The sequence below is a fragment of the Chlamydotis macqueenii genome, chromosome 2 (genome assembly GCF_036417535.1).
Source record: "Chlamydotis macqueenii isolate bChlMac1 chromosome 2, bChlMac1.mat, whole genome shotgun sequence".
Classification (NCBI taxonomy): Eukaryota; Metazoa; Chordata; class Aves; order Otidiformes; family Otididae; genus Chlamydotis; species Chlamydotis macqueenii.
The window spans coordinates 50,925,792-50,951,438 of NC_141557.1; the positions used below are offsets into that span (position 1 = coordinate 50,925,792).

Here is a 25,647-nt window from a genome sequence, read left to right on the forward strand (position 1 = left end):
GGTCATAGATTCATACGTCTTTGCCTAAGATGAATCAATATTCACCTTAATGAATGTATTTTGCTGCTGCATTTTGACTGTTATAAAACCAGTTTCACTGTGCTCAGTTACTTTAAACAAATCTATTTTCTAGAAAAACTGCAAGGTTTCTGTTACGTACTTGCTGAACTTTACGGACCACATATAGCCGAACTGTAAGTATTGCTGTGTTCTCTCAAGTGTTTGCTTGGCTTGTTCTTTACATGTATGGATGTGCTCTCAGGTTGAAGTGCAGGGGTTTCATTCTTAAAATCACATTATTATTAAAGCAGAGGTGCTTGAGAGTGATTCTGGTTTGGCATTTGGCATAGCTCTTCTTGAGTGAATAAATACAGGCTGCCACTGGTAACCATTTTCATACTCCATTTGAATCTCAGAGCAGGCCCACCTGATGTAATTACCTTTTGAAATGCAGCTTGTTTGGCTGAGGGAGGAATTTGAATAACCCGTGTGTGTAAGACAGGTTCCACAGAGTCACACAACTGTAATATTTGACTCTTGTGTTCCCTTCTACCTTTAATCAAGCTTTCTAATTATCAGCCCCTACATGCTCTTAGCCCAAACCTTGATACACACTCTGGGGGAAGCCTACTAAGTAATGTAAGTGATTAAAAAAATAAAATGTAGGTCATTTTATTCCTCTTTGAAAGTTCTTAGTTTAATTAACAGAGCTTTTGCTAGACCTTCTTCCTCCCTAGGGTTTTTATTTTTATTTTTAAAACTAGCCAAGGGATTGCAAAGTGCTTACAGGACTAAGCAGTGCTATAATAAAACATTTTAATTTAATTCCTGATTAGCCCAAAGGTGTGTCCCAAAAAGAAAGATACAATCCTGGCACTTCTGCTTGGTGATTAAAGGTTAAGGGTCTTTCTTCAAAGAATTTCTGGTTATTTTCTTGAGTTAATGATTGAACATTCGTATGTGCCAAATTGCATATGCATTAACTTTAACCTTTAAACCTTCGTCAGACTTATGATTGATTAAAAAACAGAACAGTCATAATGTATTTGATTTAGGTGCTGCATGTAAAGCATGATGCTTTTTCATCATCCTGGGATCCAATTTTAAATGCTGAGTAGGATGCTGCAGCAGAAAATCGTTAGGACCCAGAGAGGTCCTAACAGCAGCGATTACAGGCCACAGTGAAGTGAGCTGAGGTTATTGTTTGGCATTGGGGAGATCTAGCTTCCCATGGAAATAGCTTCTCCTTTCAAGCACCCAGAAGAACATAATAGTCTTTGTTTTCGCAACATTTCCTTCAGCATAGACAGGGAAATGAATGCCGATGTGGTCTGCCATTCCTTGAAGCTGTGTAAACAGGATCCAGGACAGCCGCTTTGTCATCTCTACCCTCCTCCAAAGGTGAGCTGGTTTTGCACTATTTTGAAAGCTACAGATTGTGGAACTGAACAGTATGGAGACTTTCAGTGCACATGCATTGTCTGGGAAATAAACTTGAACGTCTTGAGCAAGGACACATTTAGAAAATGTCTGTTTGAGTGAAAAGTACATAACATGGGTTAGTTGTGTAGATCAACAACAACACAGTTGTCATAAAGTGGGAATTACAGGACCAAATTCTCTTGTACCAGTCTGTGTTAGAGGAAAAGAGGAGGCAAAATAGAATCTCACTTTCTCCAGAATTCATTGTTAAGCAGTACAATAACCCCAAACCAGACACTCGGCTGAGGTTCATCTATGCTACCGTGTTACCATGACATGACAAGTTATCCCCACATTGCCTGATCTGCTGTGGCAGCCTGTGTAGGAGCTGGTTACCTGCTGCAAGTGCAGGGTTATTTGACTTGGATTTTTCTGCAGCACAAGAGGTTTAAGCTAATGTGCATAATCTTTTGCCGCAGGCTGGAAACATATTTAGTTACCACAACTCTTTTGATGTACGGTTACTTGCTATCCTGTGGTAACTCGATTGCTTTCTAGACCTTTGCTACGCAAACATCTATGTATCTGCATAGGTATCTAAACGGATACAATTTGTTTGGGGATTTTTTTGTTGTTGTTGCAGTTTTTGGGTTTGTTTTTTGTTGTTTTTTTTTTTCCCCAGTCATCATGCAGTCCCAGTCACACTAAAAGCTGTGGGTGATGATGGTGGTTTGGCAGTGTCAAAAAGCATGTGATTCACTTAGGCATCTACTCTTGGAAATCTTTTTCCCTGCATCTGGATGAATAAAGATATGTTTGATTTCTAAAGGCTTGCATAAGATATTTTACACAGGGCCTCATCCAACAGCAATTGAAATCAGTCAGAGCCTTTTAATGCATTTTGGTGAGCTGTGGTCCATCTCCAAGATGTATTTAGTTCTGCCAGTATTAAGACCTGGAAAAACACTTGCCTTCCAAGAATGACAGTAACATTTGTTTTATAGCAGATGTGTGTCTCATGTGACTCCTAAGCTCCATGCTATGCCAACATAGAGATATATGGGTGCGCAACCAGACAATGAGCACAGGCAGCAGAGAGTGCCCACACTCACTTGACAACCAGGATGTTGCCCAAACTTCATCAAACATGTTCCTTCAAAAATTCTGCATCTGAACTGGTAAACCAGTTCATAAGTCCTTCCACCCTTCCCCAAGATAGATCAGAGCTACCCTATTGCAAGCTCTCCCTTAAAAATTGTCAAGTCTCGCCCCACAAACATTCGAGAGCCTCCAGCACTTTCTGCCCCAGTAATTTGCATGTTTTTTCCCTCCCCAACACTTCTAACAGCAGCAGAGACCCTGTCAGTGACTTTGAGGCTTTTTATTTGTTTTGTCTGGTTTTTAAATTATGAGTCCTGAAGGTAAAGGTGAGAGCACAGCAAAGGCTGGCAGGCTTCCTCAGCCCCCAGTGTAGCAGTTCACCTGGGAGGACATGGCTGTACATGCGCTGCGCTGCTGGCCTGAGAGTTAGATTTTCACATGGACTTACTTGCTTGTGTGGGGGAATAAAGAGAAGGAGAAACCACCCTGCACTCTGACTTCTGCTGGTGGCAGAAGTGGAAGGTACCTCTTGGAGTGAAAGGGGATGCAGGCAACAAACCATGCTTAAAGAGAGGGATGAACTCTCGAAGGCTGCACCGTAAGCTAGGCTAACAAGGCTGGAGAGGGGGCTGTTTCAACTGAGGTGGATCACGTGCAGAAATTAGAAGAAATTTCTCCAAGAAAAACAATTGAAGATGGGGTTGTTTTGTTTTGGTTTTTTAAACAAAATTTGGACTCTGATTTGCATGGCCTGGAGACTGTCCCTCTGAATGGGTGGCTCAAGCAAACCCTCTCCCTTCCAAGTGCTAGTTAAATTCCTTTCTGTCCAGGTGTATTTGTTTCTTACCAGGAATGAGGGAACTCTACCAACAAAACCATTTTTCTACCTCGACTGTGCCCTCCTTTTAAGCTTGCCTGGTGTCCTGAGACAGTGTGAGGAGGCTGGGGGAGATGGGAGGAGACGAGCAGCACTTAGAGTTCATGCTCAAGTGGTTGATAAATTGCCCACGGCAACTCTGTGACAAGTCAGACTGAGTAAAGATGAATTATGGGTGAAAAAAATTAATATACAGTCAGGGACGCAGATGCATAAAATGCAGTTTACCTCACATTTGCTTCTTTGGTTTGTGATTTGATTGATCACTTCAGTTATATGAGCCTGCAAATGTTGGCTCAGTCCCCTGCCAAGTGTTTGAACAAGACTTTAATACTAATGACTGCTTTGTTCAACTTTATTGATTTTCAGGTACTTTGTTTATTCATTTAGACTTTGGGTGGCCATTTTCCCAGAATTAGTATCTTATTTGTACTGGCGAAGGAAGTAAAATAAATATAGTTGCTTGTCCTTATAAGGCAGTATACTGTTCAGGTTTTAATTGCCTGGTGGCAAATATCAACGTGTAGCTGCTTTTTCAGTCAATAGTTTATTTTGTTCTGTTTCTGTGATGTTGCTGTAGTGAGATCATGTGTCTCAAGGAAAGAGGAGGCCTTGCAAACTCCCTATGTAGTGGAGACACTGCAAGCCGAGTAAATGATACGTGCGTTATATTACATACTTCCCTGGTCTCTGACAAATTAGCTCAAATTAATTTTTTTTGCCAACCTGCCTGGAGCCATTAGCACTCTGTGATTATTCTAGGAGACTTGGCTTTAATTATGAATAAAAAATATTGCTCCATTCGCACAGAGTGCAATGCTGTCAGTGAGGAGTGGGAGGAGGAGAGCATCTAACCTGGGCAAGGGTGGCTCCATTGTGAGGGCTCCCCAGGGGCTTGGGGGAGGTGGGCTGCCCCACTGCTGGGCAATTTCAGGAGAAGACCCCTGATGTTGGTGGGGAACAGTGAAAGGGGCACTCGCAGCTCCTGGATTGCCAGCCACAGCTGTGTGAGCAGATGTCACCCATAATAGGGTCCTATGAGCCCCTAAGTGCCACCAGTGGCCAGTAGAGCAGAGCGTGGGCAAGGGCTGGAAGTGCAGGTAGATGTGCACGTCTAGGCTCTCCAGATACTCTAACATCGGCTGCAGCACCACTCCAAAACACTGGCAGTGGGTACAGGTATCCAAGCTATCTGGTTTAGGATCACTGGATATTTTTTTCCAGTCAAAAAAAGTTCATCAGCTCACATGGTGGAGTCCTTTCTGCACCAGGTCCTGTGATACAGGGGCGTTCCCTCTAGTGACCAAAAAGGGCTGAAATAGGGTGAGGGGGGTTAGGCACCACCTACCAAGCTCTCCTGGCCCTGGGAGCAAACAGGTTTGCAGGAGATTATTCTCAGCTTGCCTCTAGATTGTTTTAAGCCAGCTGGCCTGCTCAGTTAAATGGCAATACTTTAATTGATTTTGTTGGGGCCAGAATAATGGCTCGCCTTCAGCACTGGAGTCCTGCTGCTGGCAATCTCTTAAATGATCTGTGTTGGAAGGAGCTTGTACTCATCTTTTTGCCTTTCAGAGTGCCTCTTCTGCTCTGTATCATTAGAGACCTTGTGGCTGCAGATTTTAGCGTAATCTCCAGTAGCAGGACTTTGCTGGGAGTCATCTTACGTCAGCAAAAATATCCATATTTATGCTAATGTCGTTTTATCTTACCAAAATAAACTTCATTGCCACAAGCACTCATGCTGGTTCATGTCCCCTCTATCAGGTCTTTCACCAACTTTGTAAAAACCAAAAGCCACATCCCTCATGGACATTGCTGTGGCCAGCTTCCTCCTTGACAAAGTAGGAGGCAACCAATTCTGGCTGGAAAAAAAAAAGAAACCCTTCAGGGTTTCATAAAATAAAAATATTCCCGCTATTTTCTCTCATTCCTCTCTCTCCTTCAGTGAAAATGTGAACTGCTTACCCTGGAGGTGAGGCAGAACCAAACTCTGGGATGAGAGTAAGAGCCAGCTGCCAGCCAAAGGTAGACCCTGTGGCTGGGACCTGTTTCCTTCTTTTGAGACCAAAGACAATAAAGCAAGCATCTGGGAGTCAGGCTAGGTCCTGGGAAGCAAGATGCATCCCTTTTAGTCTTTCTTTTTGGAAATAGGTAAAATCTACTGAAATGTGAGTTGTTTCTGCTGCAGTTAGCCCTGAAGAAACAACCTATAGGCAAGCGATAACAGAAGGCACAGTTTGAGTACCGGACCTTCTTCTTTCACTTGTTTCTCACCATTTCCTCCACTCATTGGCAGAAAATAAAATTAAAAAAAAAAAACCAAACCCTAACCAAAAAACCAAACAACCCCAAAAAGCAAACCACACAATCCCAACCTCCCACCAAACAAACCCAAAGAAAACAGGGTCATGTGGGGTTTGCAGGGTGCTGCATGCAGCTCTGTCCTATTGATGCAGAAGGTGCCCCAGGCAGGACCCCTGAAAACAAATCCCAGGTGAGACAGGGGCACAGCAGCATTTGGGGTGGGAGGCTGGCAGACAGAAGTGTGAGGACGAGAAAGCGTTGCTTATGGATGCCGGCTGTATTTTGCAGAGATAAGCAAGAAAAAAAAAATCAAAATGGTTCATCCAGAACACACAGAATCCAAATCTGAAAGTGGAATAAAATGAGCAGAATTCAGAGTAGTTGCCCTTGGAAGAGAAAGGTCTGAGTCAGGCCTTGCGTGTTCTAGATCTGGACTTGCAGGGAAGGTCGTTGCTTTGCATCCAGAGCACGTATCGTTTGGTTTTTCTGTCCCGTGCAATCATAAAGATTGCCCTGCTGCCTCTGCAGGATGAAAGGTGGGAGTTGTAAAACAAACCCCAGTTTTGCCAGTGCTGTTTAACATGCTTTGCAGTGGTTTGGTACCTTGGTATGCGTACTCCTGGTAAAAGGATGATAAAAATGGCTTAGAAGGTAAAGTTGGAGTGTTTTGCAAATATCCGCTCTCCCGGGAAAGAGCTGGCTAACAAGGATGATAAATGACAGAGAATTAGATTTGGTTCATGCGTTTGTTTATGATGAGAAATAGATCTGTTTGCAAAAAAAAAAAATCCTTACTGGGAATACATGGGCTCTGTGGAGAGCATTGAAAGAAGGCGGTGAATGAAATCCCAGTGACTTCCCTGCCCTCAGCCCCATACACAGTGTGGATATCTTGTGTATGCTGGGCGGCAGGGCTGTGTGGATTTGGGTGGATGCGACTGGCTGCTCTCCAGGACCTCTGCAGACCCTCCAGGCAGCGGCTGTGAGTTCATCCATTAGCTGCTGGAGCCTGGGGAGCCCGTTCCTCAGTGATGTTTTCTTGTTGCAGCAAGAGAGGTCGGATGGTCCTCGGTGGCAGGCCTGACACGCTGGTGTCAACCAGGATTACAGGTGACCCATGAAACTAAGAGTGTTTTCTCCCGGATGGGTGTTTCAGCTGCCAGTCCTCTGCAGCCCAGTCCTGGGTGAAATAACTTCCACAGCAGCAGCAGATCTTGTTCTTAGCATTTCAGAGAGAGCATTTTCTACACACGGGGGCAATTCAGCCTTTCCTCCCTTGTTTTCTCCTTCTGTGTGCAATATTGCTGTAGCTGTCTGAAGGACATGCTTCTCATGCTCTGCCGCTGAGAGCAAGCAAGGTCTCTCCTCCTCCGCCCAGCAGAAAGGGATCGATAAATCCTACCTCTCTGGAAATTTTTCATTTGTCATACTCAGTTTTAAGTCATTTTCCTCATCTGTCTCTCAAGTTATTTTATTGCAGAAAGAACAGCAGCTGGTAACATACGACATAACTAGGGCAAATGCAAGATGCATGTGTGGTTCTGGGGACAGGAGTTGCCCAGGGGGAAGAAACTTGGAAACAGTGTCTTGGCTCATTCCTAGCATTTCCCATCTATTTGTGACATATCCAGATTTTTATAAGACGACAGACACAATGAATTAAGTGTATGTTAAACACATATATTAATGTGACACATATACTGAAAACCAGTAACTTAGAAGTCTCTGTTCCTTGCTGCTCATTCTTATCCTTCCTTATCTCTTTATGTTGTTCACTATAAAATTTTGACCCTGAAATATCACCGTTAATTAATTTGCTTTGATCACTGACTAAATCAATTTTAATGACATGCTAAATTTTTATCCTCAGTAAAAAAAAAAATGTTGGTAATGGTTGCTTTAAATGCAAATATATGCTACTTTAATATTCCAAGCTGGCATGTCCGCTGTTCAGTAAGGTGCCATCACTTGAGGGATATTTTCTTTTTTTTCCCAATTCTTTAATGCTGCCACTTGGTGAAGCATACTTTTTTCCCCCATTGTTGAGTTCCTGAAGCTCTAGACAGATAAATATAAACTTGTGCTGAACTTTACCTCGGAGCCCTCAGACCCGGTTGGTGTTCAGCGAGCAGTTATGTCCTTAGGCTGGGCTGTAGAAGGGACTGATGGCAGGTCACTGGCAGACAGGACAGTTTGTCCTCTCTAACAATTTTGATCAGAAACAAAGTGCTAGCATATTTGTGATACACCAGATTTTTCTTCCCATTTGAGACATTTTCAAAAGTAATTGATTTTTATCACCTTTTATTTATTTGCCAATCCTCAAAGCCTACAGAACAAAAGCAGTTATTCCTCCTGAAAGAGGGCAAATGGGCAGTACTTTCAGCCTTCTTCATGCTAAACGCTGAGGGGAAGGTCAGAGGCTGTAACACAGACACTGCCTCACAGATACAACTGTTTTGAAATGTGGCCTAATAAATGCAGGACAACATATGGGAATCAGTCTCATTGAGATGGAAAAACATTGTCCAAAAATGAAAACAGAGCAGCAGGGGGGAGCACGCTGGTGTTACCTTGTCAAAAGCAAATACTTTTGCCTGAAGTTTTGCACCCAAATCTGCGAGCTGAGCTCCTTTCAGGGACACTCAGCGATGGGCTGCCTCATGAGCAGGGCACGCATAGTACAAACTTAAATCAGTGCGCGCCCCCAGCCCTGTGACTGTTGGGTTGGGCTTTTTTTCTAAATTGAAGTTGTGATATCTTATGTGTGGGCTTATGATGGTCAACCTGTTCTCCTTTAATAAGGATGCCTTTCCAAGCTCTTTTCTTCTAATGGTTCTCCCACTCTTCCTTTCTATTTAGGCATAAGTATCCTCATTGTGGAGGAATCCCAAAATGCTTCTTCAGCACAAGTTTACATGGACCTAAGAGAAAAACAATTTTGCCATTGTCAGTGAGAACTTGCCCTCCAGGGCAGGTATTTCCAGAATAAAAAGCTAACCTTTCTAAATCCTAAGCAGGAGACTTGCCTTCCAAACTCTGTTCCCTGCTCCGTACCTTCCCACATGCCAGCTATTCCCAGTACCTCAGCTGAGTATAACCTTTCTCTGTGCAAGACAAAATGTTTCCTCTGTACCCTTCCACAGCAAGTCAGACCAACATTGCATGCTCAACCCTCTTTTGGCCGTCTAATGGATGAGTTGTTCTTCAGCAGGAGTCTGTCCACTGCAGCTCACACAGTGCAGTCAGGATATGATTCTCTGCTCTTTAACTGATCTGGACTTTTCCTTAGGAAATAAATGATGCCCTGGAGCAAAATAAATGAACTCTTACAACTGGAGTTTTATAGGCGGTGATTGAATAATTGATTGTTAGTCCAATAAAAAGTGGCCGATGATGAGTTTGTGGACTCGTACGTCATTTTTGTGCTGTGACTGATACATTAAAAAAAAAAGATAGGAAATGGGAAGAAAAATTGGTAGGGTACTGTGAGACTGATCTGTTTTTTAATTCTGTTCTTGCTCTTCTAGGTGGGACTGAGTGCTGCAATAAGGAAAGCAAAGTGGATTATGAAGACTTCCAAGGACCAGGTAAGAAATCAGAGGCATTGGGGTGTTTTACACTGTACTTGCATTTTATCAGGAGTGAGTCTTCATTTATTTTGCCTGATTGTGAATCCACCTGATCAGCATTGAATTGAACGCTGACTCACTCCTACCTGGTATAGGATCTGCTCTATCAGATGATACTGGGAAGAAGGAGAAGGAGATAATAGAGAGGAAATATGAAATTATGGGGAGAGCAGAAAAAAAACCTCATGAAAAATGCAGACTGCTTGTGAAGTAAGGTTAACAGACTGTATTCATCCAAGACATAAATTTATGTCTGAAATTCATGCAGCAGCTGAGGATCTCATCTGTGAGCTCCATAGTCTGGCATCATGTTTGCTTATACAAGCCCAACTCACCTTTGGCGGGGCAGCCAGCCTTAAAACAAAATATAAGCAGGTATAGATTTTGGTTAGATTTTTTTTTTTTACAAAAGCAGGAATTTCCCACTCAGCCTTGCCCTGAGTTTTTCCACTCAGAGAAGCTTCCTTCCTTCCTTCAAACTTCTTGCAGGGTTTATTATTGCTCCTCCTTGTTTCATGCTTCTTCCTTGTCCCTTATCATCCCCGCCTTGCCCTCAAAGCCATATGTAAGAGGTAGCCTCGTGAACTGAGCCACTGCCTCAGAGCACCGTGACTGCATTTTGGACTTGTCTGAAACTCAAGCAATGGCCTGAATGAAAATTCTGCATATTTTTCCTGTATTTGTGAGAGGGTGCCTTTGCCTCTTAAACTTGAAAGATGGGATTTGAAATATTTCTTCCTCCATCAGTTTTCAGATTTATAGAGGATCTCTAAAGGGTAACAGAGAAGGGAAGGGCAGCTTTTATTCTGCTGGGTTCACTTATATGACTCAGCTCAGTCATAGAGTTTGCTTCCAGTTGTCTTCAGGCGCTTAATGCCGAGCAAATGTTTTAGCTGTTTGTGAAGAAATTATTGATATTGCTTCTTCCTGAATCCTTACTGTGATGCTACTCACAGAAGTGAAAATTGAGGTGCCTAATTAGCCTTTGGGCAATTGCCAAATTGCCTAGCCAAGGAAATAAACAATGCGCTGGAGAGACGGGTCTCAGCTCCCTCAGAACAGCAACCAGCAGGATCTTATTCATTTTCTTTCCTGTTCAGCGCTGTGCTACTGAGGGCCTGAGATTTCCGCTCAAATGACATGAAATTTCTAATCCCCTTTCCCCGGGTGAGAGCCCCCATCATATTAACACCTGCATCGAGATGCTCTGAGTCAAGGCTCTGCTAGCCAGAGCCCAGGCACAGGAGTAGAGATGAAGAGGGATGAGTGTGCAAGTGCTGCCCCTCGGACTCAGGGCTCCTTTGCTCCACCACGTGTGCTTCTACCCTCGGCTTATTGAGCTGTATCCCTTGCATGACCTATCCTTCATGGGCCATTAATGCCACATCCTTTTGGGGTCTCCTGGGCAGGGTGGCATGATTGGCATCAATCTTTAGGTGTAACAGAGTCTTCTACCAGCTTGCCTCTACTCTCTCATATCCTCAAAGCTGCTCAGTGCCCCGATACATCTCTCGGTCTCCATTGCAATGCCCTTGGCCACTTCTTGCTCCTAGTTGCCCATTTACCAGTGGGAGGGGCAAGCAGACTGTGCCCTGGCTAGAAGTAGCAAGGTCATAGGTGGGTGTCGTAGTTCAGCCCCGATCGGACCAGACTACGCAGTCTCTCTCTCACTCCCCCCACACTCCGAGAAAAACAGGGAGAGAAAATATAAGGCAGGATAATGAGACAGAGAACAAGATAACCTCCCCCCACCCCTCCCTCTTCCCGAGCTTAACATTATCTCTACTACCTTCCCCCTCCCCGAGCGGCACAGGGGGGAAGAGGGAATGGGGGTTGCAGTCAGTTCATCATATGTTGTTTTACGCCGCTGCTTCATGGTCGGGGGAAGAACTCCTCACATTCCTCCCCTGCTCCATTGTGGGGTCCCTCCCACGGGCCACAGTCCTTCGTGGAACTGCTCCGGCATGGGTCATCTCTTCCACGGGTGCAGTCTCTCCAGAACAGCTGTCCCAGCGGGCCCTCCACGGGCCACAGCTGCCTTCAGGCATCCACCTCCCCCGGTACGGGGTCCTTCATGGGCTCCAAGCGGATCTCTGCTCCTCCGTGGACCTCCATGGGCTGCAGGGGGACAACCTGCTCCACCATGGTCGTCACCACAGGCAGCAGGGGAATCTTGGCCAAGAGCCGCATTACTCCTCCCCCGCCTTCTTCACTGACCTTGGCGTCTGCAGCCGTTCCTCACAACAGGCTGGCAGACGCCTCTCAGGATCCTTTTTACATCTCATTCACTTCTCATCTCCTCTCCACTTCTTGCAGCCAGGCCGGGCCGAGTTGGGCCCAGTCGGCTGCCTGGCGGGAGGCCAGAGGGTGAGGCCTGCAAGGCCCATGAGGCCTGCGCCTCCCCCTCTGCGCCTCTGCCCCTGCTCAGCTTCTTCACATCTTCTCTTCTCTCTCTTTTTTTTTTCTGTTTTCCCATTCTTAAATACGTTATCGCAGAGGCGTTATCACGAGACATTCTGCTACCAATCGGCTCGGCCTTGGCCAGCAGTGGGTCTGCCCTAGGCCTGGCCAAGTCCCCTCAACAAAGGGGAGCGACTTCTAGCAGTTTCCTACAGAAGCTACCACCTTAGGCCCCCCCCTACTAAACAAAACCACGACAGTGGGTTTCTCCAGTCAATGTATTTCTAAACCTACATAACTGTACAATACAAGGTCAGCTCAAATTAAAATTAGTATCGTGGTTGGTTGGGCCTCTCCCACAGTTATTCCTAGCATGTTCCCTGTAATGACCCTTGCTGAAACTTACTTTAAAGCTAGAAAATTAAAAATAACAACATTACTAGAGGCATTACTGTACCTCACAATTTCCTCTTCACCCAGATTGCCATTCATTTCAAATCCGGAAAAACGGTGTAGTAAGGAACACAGAGAAAGATCTCCAGGAGAGAGCAGAGCATGTATCATGCTTGCGTAAGCCCCATATCCCAGAGCAGCAGCATGTGATGAAATAGTAAGAAAATCACCTGCACAATCTGAATGCTGCTAGATCATAGTCTATTCACCTGCCCAGGCAGAAACACATACCAGTGAGCAAGGGCTAAAGCAGCTGAGGTGCTCTTGCTGCCTGAGGAGAGGGTTGCCTGGCTGAATATGTGGGTGAGGATTCCAAAACACCCTGTTTGTGGTAGGACATCTCTGCATCCACACCAGTGAAGAGAAAAAAACCATTCAGCTGGCCTCTTTTATGCTCTGGCTCCTGGTGAACAGAATCGTCAAATTATATCTGCGCATTTTTCCCTTATGTGCTATTTTGGTTGCTTTTGCCCCATTGCATGTTTGGGGAAAACCTTCTGAAGAGGTTCTTGCAAGTTAGCTGACCTCATCTTTGCTTGGCAGCTGTGTGTGACTGCGCATAAAAATGAGATGTGATTATGGCTTTTGGCAATGAGAATGGGAGGTCTGTCTGGCCCCCAGAGGTTCATGTTTATTGGGCATTTCTTAGGATCATTGTGGGTTTGGGAGAAAGAAAAGGTATTTTCCAGATGTAGAGATGTAGAGTGAAAGTGGCTACAACCCCAAAAAATCTAATAAATTTTTCCATTCATTAAAAGTAGTGAGCCATCCGCGAGCAACTGGCTTAAACCAAACACCAACAAGCATTAGGGGCTCATTATTATTCTTTTGTGTAAAACCAATTAAAATAATTACGGAAATGTTATTAGGGAGTGTTAACAGCCAATGAATAAAATATTGGTGTTATCAATCACTGTGAGCACCTCTAGAATTAACTTTTCTTATGGGTGGAAAAGATACTAAGAGGCATCTTCTAGCAATAACAGTGAAAGAATGACAAATAGAGTTGTGGCTGTAGCATTTAATGAGAGCAAGCACCATGCGTACAATCCTGTCATGACTACACCGTCCCTGCAAGTCACAGCCTGGCAGGAGAAGTGGGAAGACACGGAGGGAGCCAAAAGTGAATTGCAAGGCAGAGGGGAGCATGAACCAGTCTCCTGCCCACTCACTCATGTTACATAGGGGAAAGTAACCCATCTCCTCCCAAAAACACATACTGCAATCGTACCCTGTCTCTGCTGGGAAGGACCTTGTAGCACCTGCTCACCTGTGCTCATGCGCTCTCTCACTTACATATGCAAAGGTTATCCCTTTTTTTAACCCTGTGCTCCTTGCTGCCTTTTGACAGTAGCACAAGATACCCACAAAGAGCAGATGACCTGCTTTCCTGCACACCTCTAAGCCAAGCCAAAGCCCAGACCACACTGTCCCACGTGCTGTGGGGATGCACAGGCTGGGGAGCCAGAGGATGCTGTGCTCTGGGACGCTCCTGCAGCTGGTCCTCAAAGCGCAACTTCATATCGCCCATACCACTTCCAGGGCATGATCATGCTAACTGTTCCCACCAAAGTCAGGCAGTCTCTGGGGCTGCAAGATAGTCTTCCTTTGAAACTAACGGAGATCCAGTCAGCAACAATTTTCAAATTACTAGCTAAGAAAAAGGCAGGAAAGTGAAGGTTAGACTTTAAATGCAGGCTCTGAGCCTCTGAGGAGGTTTTATTTATGTGTTTATTTCTTCCAGGCCCTGTAACTTGTCTTTCTGGTGCAATTTCGGCTCCAGATACCTTAACTTCAAAGACTTTACATGCTGTGACTTAGACTGAAGTGAAAAGCTGACAGCTCAAATGAAGACACTGCAAATCTTAGCCTGATGGAAAGCTTTAAGTGCTTTTGTAGGCAGCACTGGGATTAGTCCTTCATGGAGGAGGTAGGGGAAGTGGTTTCTTTCCTCTTTCCAGGAAGGTGTACATTGGTTTGCAAAGCTCTTTGAGAAAAGCTGGCATCCTCCTTGCGCACCTCTCGTGCTCTCTGCCTACCTGGCCATACATGCGTATGTACACAGAGAGAGCAAAGAGGAGGTCTGCGTCCCTGCTGTGCTGCAGGACGTAGCCCCGAAGCAGGCAGGCTGGCAGGGAGCTTAGAGAGATGCAGAGGGAGGGGGAAGAGTGCAGGGCAGTTGGAGCCGTAGTAGTGGGAGCAGGTTGGTCTTTCAGCTCAAGGAAAGGTCCCGCTACCTGGCTGCTCATGGCCATTTCTATCCAGTTCTTCTGTGGTTGTGTTCTGGTTTCTCCTTTGACTATATCAACACCCCCTCGACCTCATGGCCCCTTCCGAGCTGGTATGACTCTAGCTTTTTTATTTGACTTTGTTGGACAGAGCTGAAGAGAGTTAATTGGTGGGGTGTTTTTACAGGTTTCCTGTTTCTCTTATCTCCCCGACTTTCCTCCTTTTTTGTCTCCTTTGATTTCTCTGTTGCGTCCTTCGGAAAGCACACTGTTACAGCGCCACCTCCACTGCAGGTCTTCCCCACAAGGTACCACTCTATTTCATCTTCACCTTGCTGCTTGGTCACTTCAGCTACCAGCTCGACTGTTGGCTACCATCTTTGTACTAGGGGCTCTATCCCTCTTCACTACCCCAGTCCTCCTCTCCACATTGAGATCCTGGCCGTGATATATTGCTGTGGCTGACCTCCTGCTCTGGGCAGCGCAAGACCCTCGTCTCCATCACCCCTTGTTACCTGTGCAAGCAAACACCTTCCTGCCTTCCCTGGAGCTGCAGGGCAATGCCCTGTGCACTGCAGCACCGCTGCCTCACTGCCCTACAGTGCTGCCTCAAAGTTCTCCTTTGTCACTCAGAGCTTTATACACTGGGATTACTGCCCCTCACGGTGATTAATAGCCTTTTACTGTCCTCTCCTTGGGTATCCAACATTTATCTTCTGTTTTATGTTAGATTTGGGTTGTAATCTCATCAGAGCAACGTTTCTGTAACTTGAGTGTTCATTAGGAAGGTTTCTTTCAGCTTCTGAAGCTACCTGGAAGCTCAACTGGATTGGCCCATGGCTATGGTCTTCTAATGCTGAAAGAGTTTATCCTGCAGCAGCTATCTTTTACAGCTTGCAGATCTGGCCAAGATAAAATCTAGTTATGAGATTACCAGGTAAAAATCCCATTAAAAAATCAAGAGCATTCTATGCACATGCTGAATTCTCCCATTTCTTCTCTCTTTGGGGTTGTTCCTGACCTTTGGTTTCTGCACCCTTCCCCGAGTGTGCAGAAACCAGCCTCATGGCCCACAATGTGTTGTTTTCATTAGTTTTGTACCAAGTGTCAGATACCATCATGTTTATCAAATGTGAGAACAGTAATTTTCACTAAGAATTTAAAAAATAACTTTGTTACCTAAGAGGAGATAGCTTCACAGGAGCATCTTCCCTCCTTTTTAATTTTACAGTTCTTTGAAAGCAAGGGTTGTTGGTTTGTAAAGTGCTCAGTTGAAATCCTTAAGCTGACTGCCATGTCAGGTCTAAATCCTCTGGCATGTAGCATCCTTAGTGGCGTCATTGGAGTTTGCAGATGTTTCTAGGCAGAAAATATGCGATTTAACTCTGGACTTCACTGACACTGAATATCCTAAGTCATGACACCTCTATGAACTAATGCATCCATCTTCTTTTATTTTCTTCCCCTCCAGAAAAGCTTCATGGGGTTCTCAAGTGTATGTGCATTTCCTCTTCTGGCTAACCTGTGTGAGAAGATTAAATAGTATGTATAAAGTTTTTGGTCATTAACGACAAACAGAATATGGTACATGTGTTTCTTTCAAAAATCATCCTCAGTTAACAAGGCTTCTTATCCTTTACTTCTGTTGGTTTCCTTCATAAAACCACTACCCAGGTAGTGTAGAGGAAGGTTGCATAGAGTTCAGGTAAGTAAGATTCCTCAGAGGGATCCCTGTGCTTTTTCAGTACTTAAAATATTTGAATAATTTTAGCAGGTCCTGGAGGTCAAATATACGACACACTCGAAGATATTGACACCTCCAAGAGGGAGCCAATTTTCTGAGATTTTGTGAGCCCGAGACTTCTCCATTTCATTTGTTCACTCAGTTGTGGTGCCCATGGCTCGCCACAGGAAGGCCACCAGCACCTGTATAACTCTGAGAGAGACATGAATTAAGTGGCAGTTGCAAAGTGTAGGAGAATCTCAAGGTATTTAAGAAAGATGGGTGGATGGTGGACAGGAAAAACAACTTTGTATTTTTTCTTATCCCAATGCTCATGTGGTCTGAGGAATCCACCTTCATTGCACCTATTTGCTCTCTGAGACAGGTTCAACATGTCTTACAAGTTCAAGAGGCTGGAAAAACTTGGAAAGAAAACTTTCCAAGGAAAGACTGACTGGCATACAATTCAAAGTGTCCTGCTGGCTGGGCCAAATGGGAAAGGCTGCTCAGTGTAGGTGAGCTAAGCTGTGTCCCATAGCCAAAGAGAGGTGCCAAGCTTGGGCAGCACCATGTAAAAGCGAGCACATGTCCAAGCTAAAAAGGAAGGGACACAGAGCTGACACCATCATTTTGACACCTTCTTCAGGAACTGCTGAAACCTATAGGGTCACTGGAAAGAAAAGTGACAGTGGGGGGAAAAAAAAAAAAGGTGCAATTTTGAAAGGCTAATGTAGTTAAGCACTGTAAGGGACCACTGAGGGCTCAGGCCTCGCTCACATCAAGGTAAAAATACTTTTCCCAGATATTTTTGAGCATGGCCACAAGTTTGTGGGACTAGATACAGAAATTGCAAGATGAGACTGGTTCTCAGTTAAAGCATATGGCCACTTGTGAATTCAGCATGTATGGTCCTTCTTCATATTAAATCCACTTTTACCCTATAAAATAAGCGTATTTTTCTGTGTGTTGCTGCAGCCTGGTATGCAAACTGCAAGTCTTCTAGACTGAACACGACAGGAGAGAGATGGTGTAAAGACTTGAGGGATGAATATGAGAAGGGGTATTTGCCATTTGTTTTTAACAAAAGGAGGAGGTTAGTCTCCATCAGCATGAGGCCTCATTCTGCAGCTCTTTCCTAGGTAGAAGGACTTCCATTCGTATTTCATATCTGGCAGACTTGAAAGATCTGCCAGGCTGAGCATAGCATTTATTTCCAAAAAAAATTATAGTTACTTTTGATGTCCCAGTTTGTTTTAGAGACTGAAGGTTTGACATTGCAGCCGAACAGGAGTCCATCAGCCTCGCATCCAGAGCTCAGTCAGCAGGTATTGAAAGAAACCAGAATTTACTTCTTCAGACAGAATCACTTTGCTGAAGTACAAGCACAGAGCTAAGATGGAATATGGAGCCCTGAACAACATGTCAGCTATTATCTATTCTGTATGCTTTACTGTATTCTTTTCTTTCTGAACAGGTTCCCTTCTGTATGTTAACACTATGTTTGTTGGTTTTGGTTTTTTGCAGTGTTATAAGAAATAAACTACCTTTTGAAGATTTTGATGGAGATAAATTTAGCACTTTTCCGGTAAGCAAAGCCTTTCCTTTAGTGCAGTAATCCTCTGATAATGAGCATGTCTATGGGATTCCTCTCACTTTCTGCAAAGCCTTATTCATTCATGTGAAAAAGGTATAGAAATGAAGTGAACAGAGGGGTGGGTTTTTTTCTGGATGAAAAAACAATCATTCATTTATGGCACCTGGGGAGACGCACACATAAAGCTGTGCTCCCTGCAGAAGCAAATTGCTCTGCTGCTGAGTGGTCTGTTTACCGAATTAATAAGAGGTGAAGTAAAGTCACATAAAAAACAAATTAAATTGCCAGCTTGTCTTATTTCTGCACTGAAGTGTGCAAGGTGTCATTTATTAAAGCTTAGCAAAGGGACTCTGGAATATGACTCATTTACTGGGTTTTATTCCTACCCTTTGAGTTAGATTCTCATTTTAGATATTTTAAATTAAAAGTGCAAGAGTAAAGTGACCATCCTATCTGTGTGCTTCTCCTGGCTTTTAGACATTGAGGGGCTATCACTGGCGAGGCAGAGACTGCAACGACAAAAACACCACTGTGTACCCTGGCAGACGGTAAAGCTTTTAATTATTTCAAAGTCTTCCTAATAATTGTGGTTTCTTGAAGAATGAGCTCCATATTTGGTTTTCACCATGCTCTAAGAAAGCACATCACTGCTCGTTGCTTCATTTCACTGTGATGGAGACAAGAGCAGATGATCGAGACCAGGGATGGGGCACATTAGTAGGGGCTGTGCATAGGTTTTTTTTTCCTTTCTCTGAAGCATCTGCAGCCAAAATTGGTCAGACAGACCAAAGGTGGGGAGGGAAACCAAGCTGCCGAGGCTTACAAGCCTTACGCCACTTAAGCTGATGGGGGCTGTGCCTACTTCAGGGAGCAGCAGAGCAGGAGGGCAAAACAAGGACGTTCATTGCTGGCTGCTGAGCTCCATCATCCAGTCCTCATGTTATGTTAGTGGAAATGTACAGCTAAATAGGTGTGCTTCTAAGTGAATATCTGCTAGGTGAATACCTTCCATCTGCCTGAGCATGGACTTCCATGCTCACCTGAAACGGAGAGCGCAGCCAGTTGTAACAGCATGGCCTTTGTCCCTCGCTCTTGCTATTTTACCTGGTGCTCAAAATATTAATTCAAAAATTGAGCTTTCCTCTACAATGGGTTTCTCAATAAGTTGTTAACCAGGACTGTTTTTAAAGCCTAGGCATTAACCAACTTGTGACTAGAAAGTTGAATTTAAGGATGCGGGCTTGGAAGAATTATGTGCCATCAGCCTGGGCAGCACTAGCAGAAATGGGCTCACAGGGTCCATGTGTAGTGCCGGATGGAATAGGTAGAGTCTCCCTGTAAAAGAGGCCCAAGCTGTGTTGTGGGACGGAGCAAATCATCATTACCCTGCACTGAATTTGGGGTGAGGGGCTTGGTGGATTTCAGTGAACACTTAAAAACAAGGAAAAGGGCAGGGGAAAAGGGTCTGTCTTCTGCAAAAACCATCCCCATTCATTTCACCTAAGTGAATATCCAGATTGAAAGGGTAGGTTTCATTCAGCCACTTCCAGTATTCACTTTAAATTAACACTGCATTTTGCTGGGAAAAATTGCCTCTCCTGGATTCAAAGGGGGAAAAACCCCACCCTTCTGTGCAGAAAGGAATTTCTAATTATTTTACTTTCATAGTGAAAAATGGCACAAAGGATCTGATTTCCTCAGAAGCCTCTTAGGCTTTATTTTCTCTAACACTGTATATCCTTTTGTAACTCTGTTTTAGCCCGGATAATTGGGATGTGAAAAGTGACTCTAACTGTAATGGCATATGGGTAAGTAAACAAAGTTGCATCTTGCACTTCCTTCCTGATTGCTGCTTCACTTTTTTCCTCTTTTTGAATTTGTATGCAAATATTTCTTTTTTTATTTATTCTGGTTTATTAACTGTTTTGGATTACTCCTGTTTATTTACTGCCTTTGATCTTCCAAGTAATAAAACTATATTTATTAAAAACTAAGGAAATGTAGGGAAAGCAGTTATAAGCAAAATTTGTTTATGGATGCTTACGATCATTTAAATTATAGCTATTATAATTAATTTAAACATACATATACTTATTAAGATAATGTAATGGAAAGCATCATTATTATGATGCAGTGCTTCTTGCAGGCAAACATTCAAGAACTAAGTTCTCAGCCTCTGTTTTGCGCTACCCTTTTTCAGGTGCTAGGTAGATACTATCATCTGCCCCTTCTCTCCTCCAACAGGGTGTGGATCCAAAAGATGGAATTCCCTACGAGGAGAAATTCTGCAAAGGTGAATCTTTAGAGTCAATACAAGAAGCAATGTGTCTTTTGTATTTGTTTTGTAAATATTTTAATATTGTCACAGTCATTGCCACTGTAGGAGAAAGACAATGGTCTTTACAACTTCATGAGAAAGTCAAAATGACAACATAATTTTACTTTTTTTTTAAATCTTGAGGATGGGCAAAGATGAAATGTGAAAAGCAGAGGCTGCTAGTAATTTCCTGTTAAAGTCAACTCAGTTATTAAGTTGAAATACATAGATCAGGGACAGCAGCAAACGGAAATGTCATAGAGTCATGGAATCATAGAATGGTTTGGGTTGGAAGGGACCTTTAAAGGTCATCTAGTCCAACCCCCCTGCAAGGAGCTGGGACATCTCCAACCAGATCAGGTTGCTCAGAGCTCTGTCCAACGTGGCCTTGAATGTTTCCAGGGATGGGGCATCCACCACCTCTCTGGGCAACCTGTTCCAGTGTTCCACTACCCTAATTGTAAAAAATTTCTTCCTTACATCTAGTCTAAATCTACCCTCTTTTACTTTAAAACCATTACCCCTTGTCCTATGACAATAGGCTCTGCTAAAGAGTTTCTCTCCATTGTTCTTATAAGCCCCCTTTAAGTACTGGAAGGTAGCTATAAGGTCTCTTGGAGCCTTCTCTTGCCCAGACTGGCTGTTCCCCAGCTCTCTCAGCCTGTCCTCATAGGAGAGATGCTCCAGCCCTCTGATCATTTTTGTGGCCCTCCTCCATCACCTCTGCATCTTCTCTGGTGCCTGAAGCCTAAACCAGAGAGATGGCCTTGGGATTCAGGAGACCTGAAACATCTATGTTTGACCCATTGCTGTAAATACCGGCAATCACACTGATACTTTTCCAGAGAAGGCCTTAAAGAGGTGAAGTGATGGCATCAGCTGATCTCCCAGACAGCAGCGTGGGTGCCTGTGTATACATGTATGCACAAATAACACCCTGACTGAACAGCCATGGCTACAGTTGCTGCTCACCTTGCCTTGCATTTAAATCAGCATCCTGAGGATGAACTGTTGCCTGGCAAGCCTTTTCAACATTTTTAGATGAACGGCAGTCTACAAATGCTAAGTAACATTAATTATAAACCAGCCAGATTGTTCTAGCATAAATACTCATATGAGTAGCACATCCACCACCCAGTTCTGTTATAAGGAGCTTTGAGCAATTTCCTGAGTAATCCGATTCCCCTAAATATTTAAGTACTTTTTAATGCATATTCTATGGGTAGTAAAAATAAATGTGGGCTGCATAGCAGAGCCTCTGCTGAAATAACACATCTATCCTTGAATACAACCAGAATTTTTTCTGAATAGCAAGACCTCTCCCTGTTTTTCATGCTCAGTCCCCAGTTGGTTCTGTAGGGTTGCTGGCACATGCCTTACAGCCAGTTTTTGCTGCAGATTGAGTGAAAATTTCATTGCAGAGTCTGAACATTTCAGCCATATGAAGAGTGGTGTAGCGAGTCGCCCTGCGACTCTATCCGCTGCCATTGCTGTTGCTCTTTAAGCATTGCTCTCCATACTTTGTTTCAGTTTGCTCTTTCTGCTCACAGGACTAACAAAATGCATTAATTAGGTGCGGACTCACAAGGGGTTGTGCTGTTGGGAGATTCGGCCGGCGCTCACTTCCACATCCCACCCGAGTGGATGACCGTCACACAGATGTCAGCGGTGAGGAATCGTGTTCAGGTTGCCAAAACCACTACGCCACTGTTTGCTTTCTCCCCTGTGCTGCGGGTTGCCAAAAGGAAACAAGTGCAAAATGCCTCACTGCACAGGAATTTATAGTTGCGGTCTCATGCGTGTCCATCCCCTGCTGTGGCTGCTCTTCTGAAGATAGAAAAGCACAGCCCTGTGCTACTGCCGCTTCTCCGACATCTGTGCAATTGGGTCAGGGCAGAGTCTGGCTTCAGTGGCCCAGTTCTGTGCCAGAGACACAAACAAGGACATCTGGCTTTCCACACACATGCCTGTGGCTCAAGGAGACCTATGCTGCCTGTGGGACCAGTCCTGCTGTCAGCTGACTTGTTGGTACAGCTCCTTGCTGCGCAAGCATTGCAGCAGTGATCCTGCTGACAGTCCGGGAACTTGTGTTTTAGGCATCTGTCTTTGAAATGATATGTCCTGGACTGCTTTTCCTCATATGTGACATATGTAAAATAGGTCTAGTAACTCCAGTGTTCAGGCTGTGAGGTTTGTTGAACAAATACATCTGCAGGTGTTTGATGGTCATCCAAGGGTTTATAATGGACTTGGAAGAGTTTTTGTAGTGACCGTAAAATATCACTACCACACTGATGTCTATTTTTGGGCACTGTCCGAGCATTCCCTATTTTCAAACAACAAAACGTGCCTGACTGAATTACGCTGAGCCTCAGCTGTTGCAGTTCACTGGTATGGAATTAAATGATTGAGGGGAAAAGATCATTCCAGCAAACTGCAATTCGGAGGGTGGAGAATAAACTCCTGACCTCCACTGTTGTTTCCTATCCCAAGCCGGTGTCACTCCCTGGCCAGGGAGAACTGTGTGTTGTCCCTCTCTGCATAAGGGTCTGTTGTATGGGGGTGAGCAGGCAGATTGTCATTGCCTACCTTCCCTGGTGAAAACCTGCTACTCCTCCACTGGCTTCTCTAGAAAAAGGATATGGACATTTTCTGGAGAACAATACTTATTCCAAAATGTCAGTAGTTACGGTGCTGTTGGAGGTCTGAGGTTCTTGTGTATTTTCCCACTTTTGCTCCCAGAGCTGAGCTGATTTAAGTGTTGCATATTAGCAGTTGTTTTTCTTTGTTAAACCTTTATGAGCAACAATTAGATGAATGACGCTGATGACAGAACTGATGATGAGCATAATAAATTAGCACTAATGATAATTAAGATTATCTTGTCTAATAAAGATGGTAATAATACTGATGGTGATGATGATTCTAGCAGTAATGGTGGTAGCAGATCCGTGTAGGCAAGAATAGTTTTAGACTATGACAGCATTTTATTATCCCTGTAATGAAGGTTTAGAAAGTGTTTCTCTTGCTTGAGGCTTACTGGTCCACTAGCTGGATGGGTTGAAGGCTGGTAGTGGTACAGAGAGGCAGAACCTTCATGGTCAGGAGCTGGAGAGCGGATGATAAAGTGAGTTTTAATGGCACCTTGTCTGATGGATGTAGAGCAGCCTGCATGGGAAGGGAACTGGTGCTTTCTGTGTGAGGCCAAACAAATTTATGCTTTCAGTGCTCAACTCCATCTGGACAGTGTGTGGGGAAGATCCATGACTCGTTGGAAAGGGAGAAGTGGGCTGCTTTCCATTGCAGAAATGATGACTCCAGGTTAGAGCAGGTGCCCTGCACTGGGGCAAGGAGAGGTGCATTCATTTTGGCCTTTCATAGTCACTCCACTCACAGTATATAAAATAAAAGGGGTTAAGACATCATTGGAATTGGAAAAGCTAAATACAATATATGAGTAAGTAAAAAAAGAAGCCTGGACTTCACATGCAGACCCAGAGCTGCTGCAAGCTGGTCCCGGGAGAGATGTCTCTCGTGCACCAGTACAAGGCATCAGGCCTGGCATCTGTTCTGAGCTCAGTAAGAAAGGGATGCATTAAGGTATTGCGTAAAATACCACTTATTGGAGCTAGCAGAAGATGACAAAAGAGGATAGTATAGATAACCTTATGTTCTTTCAGACGCTGAGCACCCTGAGCTGGGCAGCATCAGACAGACCTCTGACAGGGGTACGGCACGGTGTGTTGATAATGTAGAGGAACTTGGAAAAATCGGTTATAGCGATCCAGGACAGAGCAGGGCTGGGCTAACTACCCTGCAGGACGTGCAGCCCTCCTACAGCTAGCTGAGCTCTATGCTAGTGCACTGCACAGCCGCCCGGGTACCTGAGATTTGGGATAGGAAAGAACAGGTTCTTTTCTAGGACTATTTGCAAGCTTTCCTACTATATTTGCAAAAATACAGCAGTTAAATATTGATGCAAAGATAGAGAGTTCAGTTGCATAAAAAGAACTAGTATCTGTGTTTAAACTCTAGCAATAGTAAAAAGTTATTTAATTTGCAGCGCACCTTAAGAAAGTTGTCGCCTAGGCACAAGTGTGCTAGCAAAATAAATTCTGAGCTAATTATGATTTTGTCACTGTCTCTTTCTCTTGCTTGTCCTCTGTGTCTTGCTTTCCATGTGTAGAATGGGAATAACTGCAATTTAGCTGCCTTGGGGTTGTGAAGGTGGAATACTGTTGTCTCTTGATGTGTAGTATTAAATACCACTGGCAAATTTCCTTCATCTGTAGGTTTAATTAACAAATTAACTGGCTTAAATCCTTTTTCAGTGCAAGGCCTTTCTCAAGGAGAATTTCTAAGCACATCTGAGGATGGCTTTGTGACCAGAGAGAGTGTGGAGAGTCTATGTCCTAATCTCACAGAAAATATCCTTCATCTGGGACCACAGCAAGAATTTGAAGTTAGGCTCTGAGAGGGGAGGATGAGGCATTAGCCTCGTGTACCTGCTGTTCCCTCATGCTGTCAAATTCAAGAGACTTCACTTTGATTCTGACAAAATTTCTTTCATAAGATACATAGAAAAATTAGCTTATCAAATGTTTTTCTCTACAGTCAATACTAGAGTTAGTTCAAAGCTTTAATTTACATTTCAATTGAATCTGAACGCTCTACATGGAATTACAAATAGGACTCCTTCTGACCCTGTCCAGGATTTTTATCATGTGCACAAGGAAAAATTTGTGTGCCTGATAATTCAGATTTATTAAGTGCATTATTTTATTACATTAATGGTTATCTGTATTTTTTCATATCTATTTTATATATTCCATATATTTCTTATTTATATTTTTCCTTATACATGTTCACATATACAAGTGTAAAGTAAAATTTACACTTGGTAACAGTGCTGTGGGCCCTTCTGTTAATCAGTACATCAGTGGCAGCTGTTGATTCCTGTTTTAAAGCTAATTAGGTGGGGAAATAATTTTTCAGGAAAGATGCTGAGAATTTAGTTAAGAGGCTCTCCAGAATGGTTGCTGTGCCTGATTATGCTGCACATAGTCTACCATGCAAAGGAACAGTAACGATGAGTGAGGGAAGAAAGAGAATGTGAACGAGAAATTTCCTCACTGAAGGAGGCTCAGGATGTCATTTGGGTAACTGGATGATTATCTGGGTGACCAGATGGGTATTTGGGCTGAAGTGCTTTGGAATCCAGATATTCATGCCATAGTCTCGAGGACCGTTGTTGGGAAGTTGCTATGTACAGGATTTTGGATTTCCTGATCTAATCAGGAACTTACTGCTCTCTTAGCATTGGCCTCTCACAGGGTAATAACCTCCCATGTAATCCAGTGCAGGGGGACATGCTCTTGTCATCTGTCCCATGTCAAGGAATGCATCAAGTTGCATCATCCTCTTGTCCAGTATCAAGTCCCCTAGTGCCTTCCTGGTCTTCCTCTTTTCTTAAACCTAAGTGACCAAATGCGGAGACCCAAATCATGTTCCTGCATTCACCCAGGAGGCTCTTTTGGGAGTGCGGGGGAAATTTCAAGCCCCTGAGCACCAATCTGCCCACACTGATGCAGCTACA

General features: G+C 44.0%; 1 protein-coding gene across 2 annotated transcripts in view; it reads left to right on the forward strand.

Annotated features, from left to right (window-relative positions):
- AOAH (acyloxyacyl hydrolase) overlaps positions 1–25,647 on the forward strand; it is an 82,736-nt gene that overhangs the window by 20,699 nt on the left and 36,390 nt on the right. For both annotated transcript variants that reach the window (XM_086741661.1, XM_086741660.1), the window contains exons 4-12: positions 134–194; positions 1,302–1,401; positions 9,235–9,294; positions 15,889–15,959; positions 17,665–17,725; positions 18,212–18,282; positions 19,494–19,542; positions 19,979–20,027; positions 21,625–21,719. In XM_086741661.1, coding sequence (XP_086597787.1) covers positions 134–194; positions 1,302–1,401; positions 9,235–9,294; positions 15,889–15,959; positions 17,665–17,725; positions 18,212–18,282; positions 19,494–19,542; positions 19,979–20,027; positions 21,625–21,719 — 617 coding nt within the window. The remainder of the gene's footprint in view (positions 1–133; positions 195–1,301; positions 1,402–9,234; positions 9,295–15,888; positions 15,960–17,664; positions 17,726–18,211; positions 18,283–19,493; positions 19,543–19,978; positions 20,028–21,624; positions 21,720–25,647) is intronic.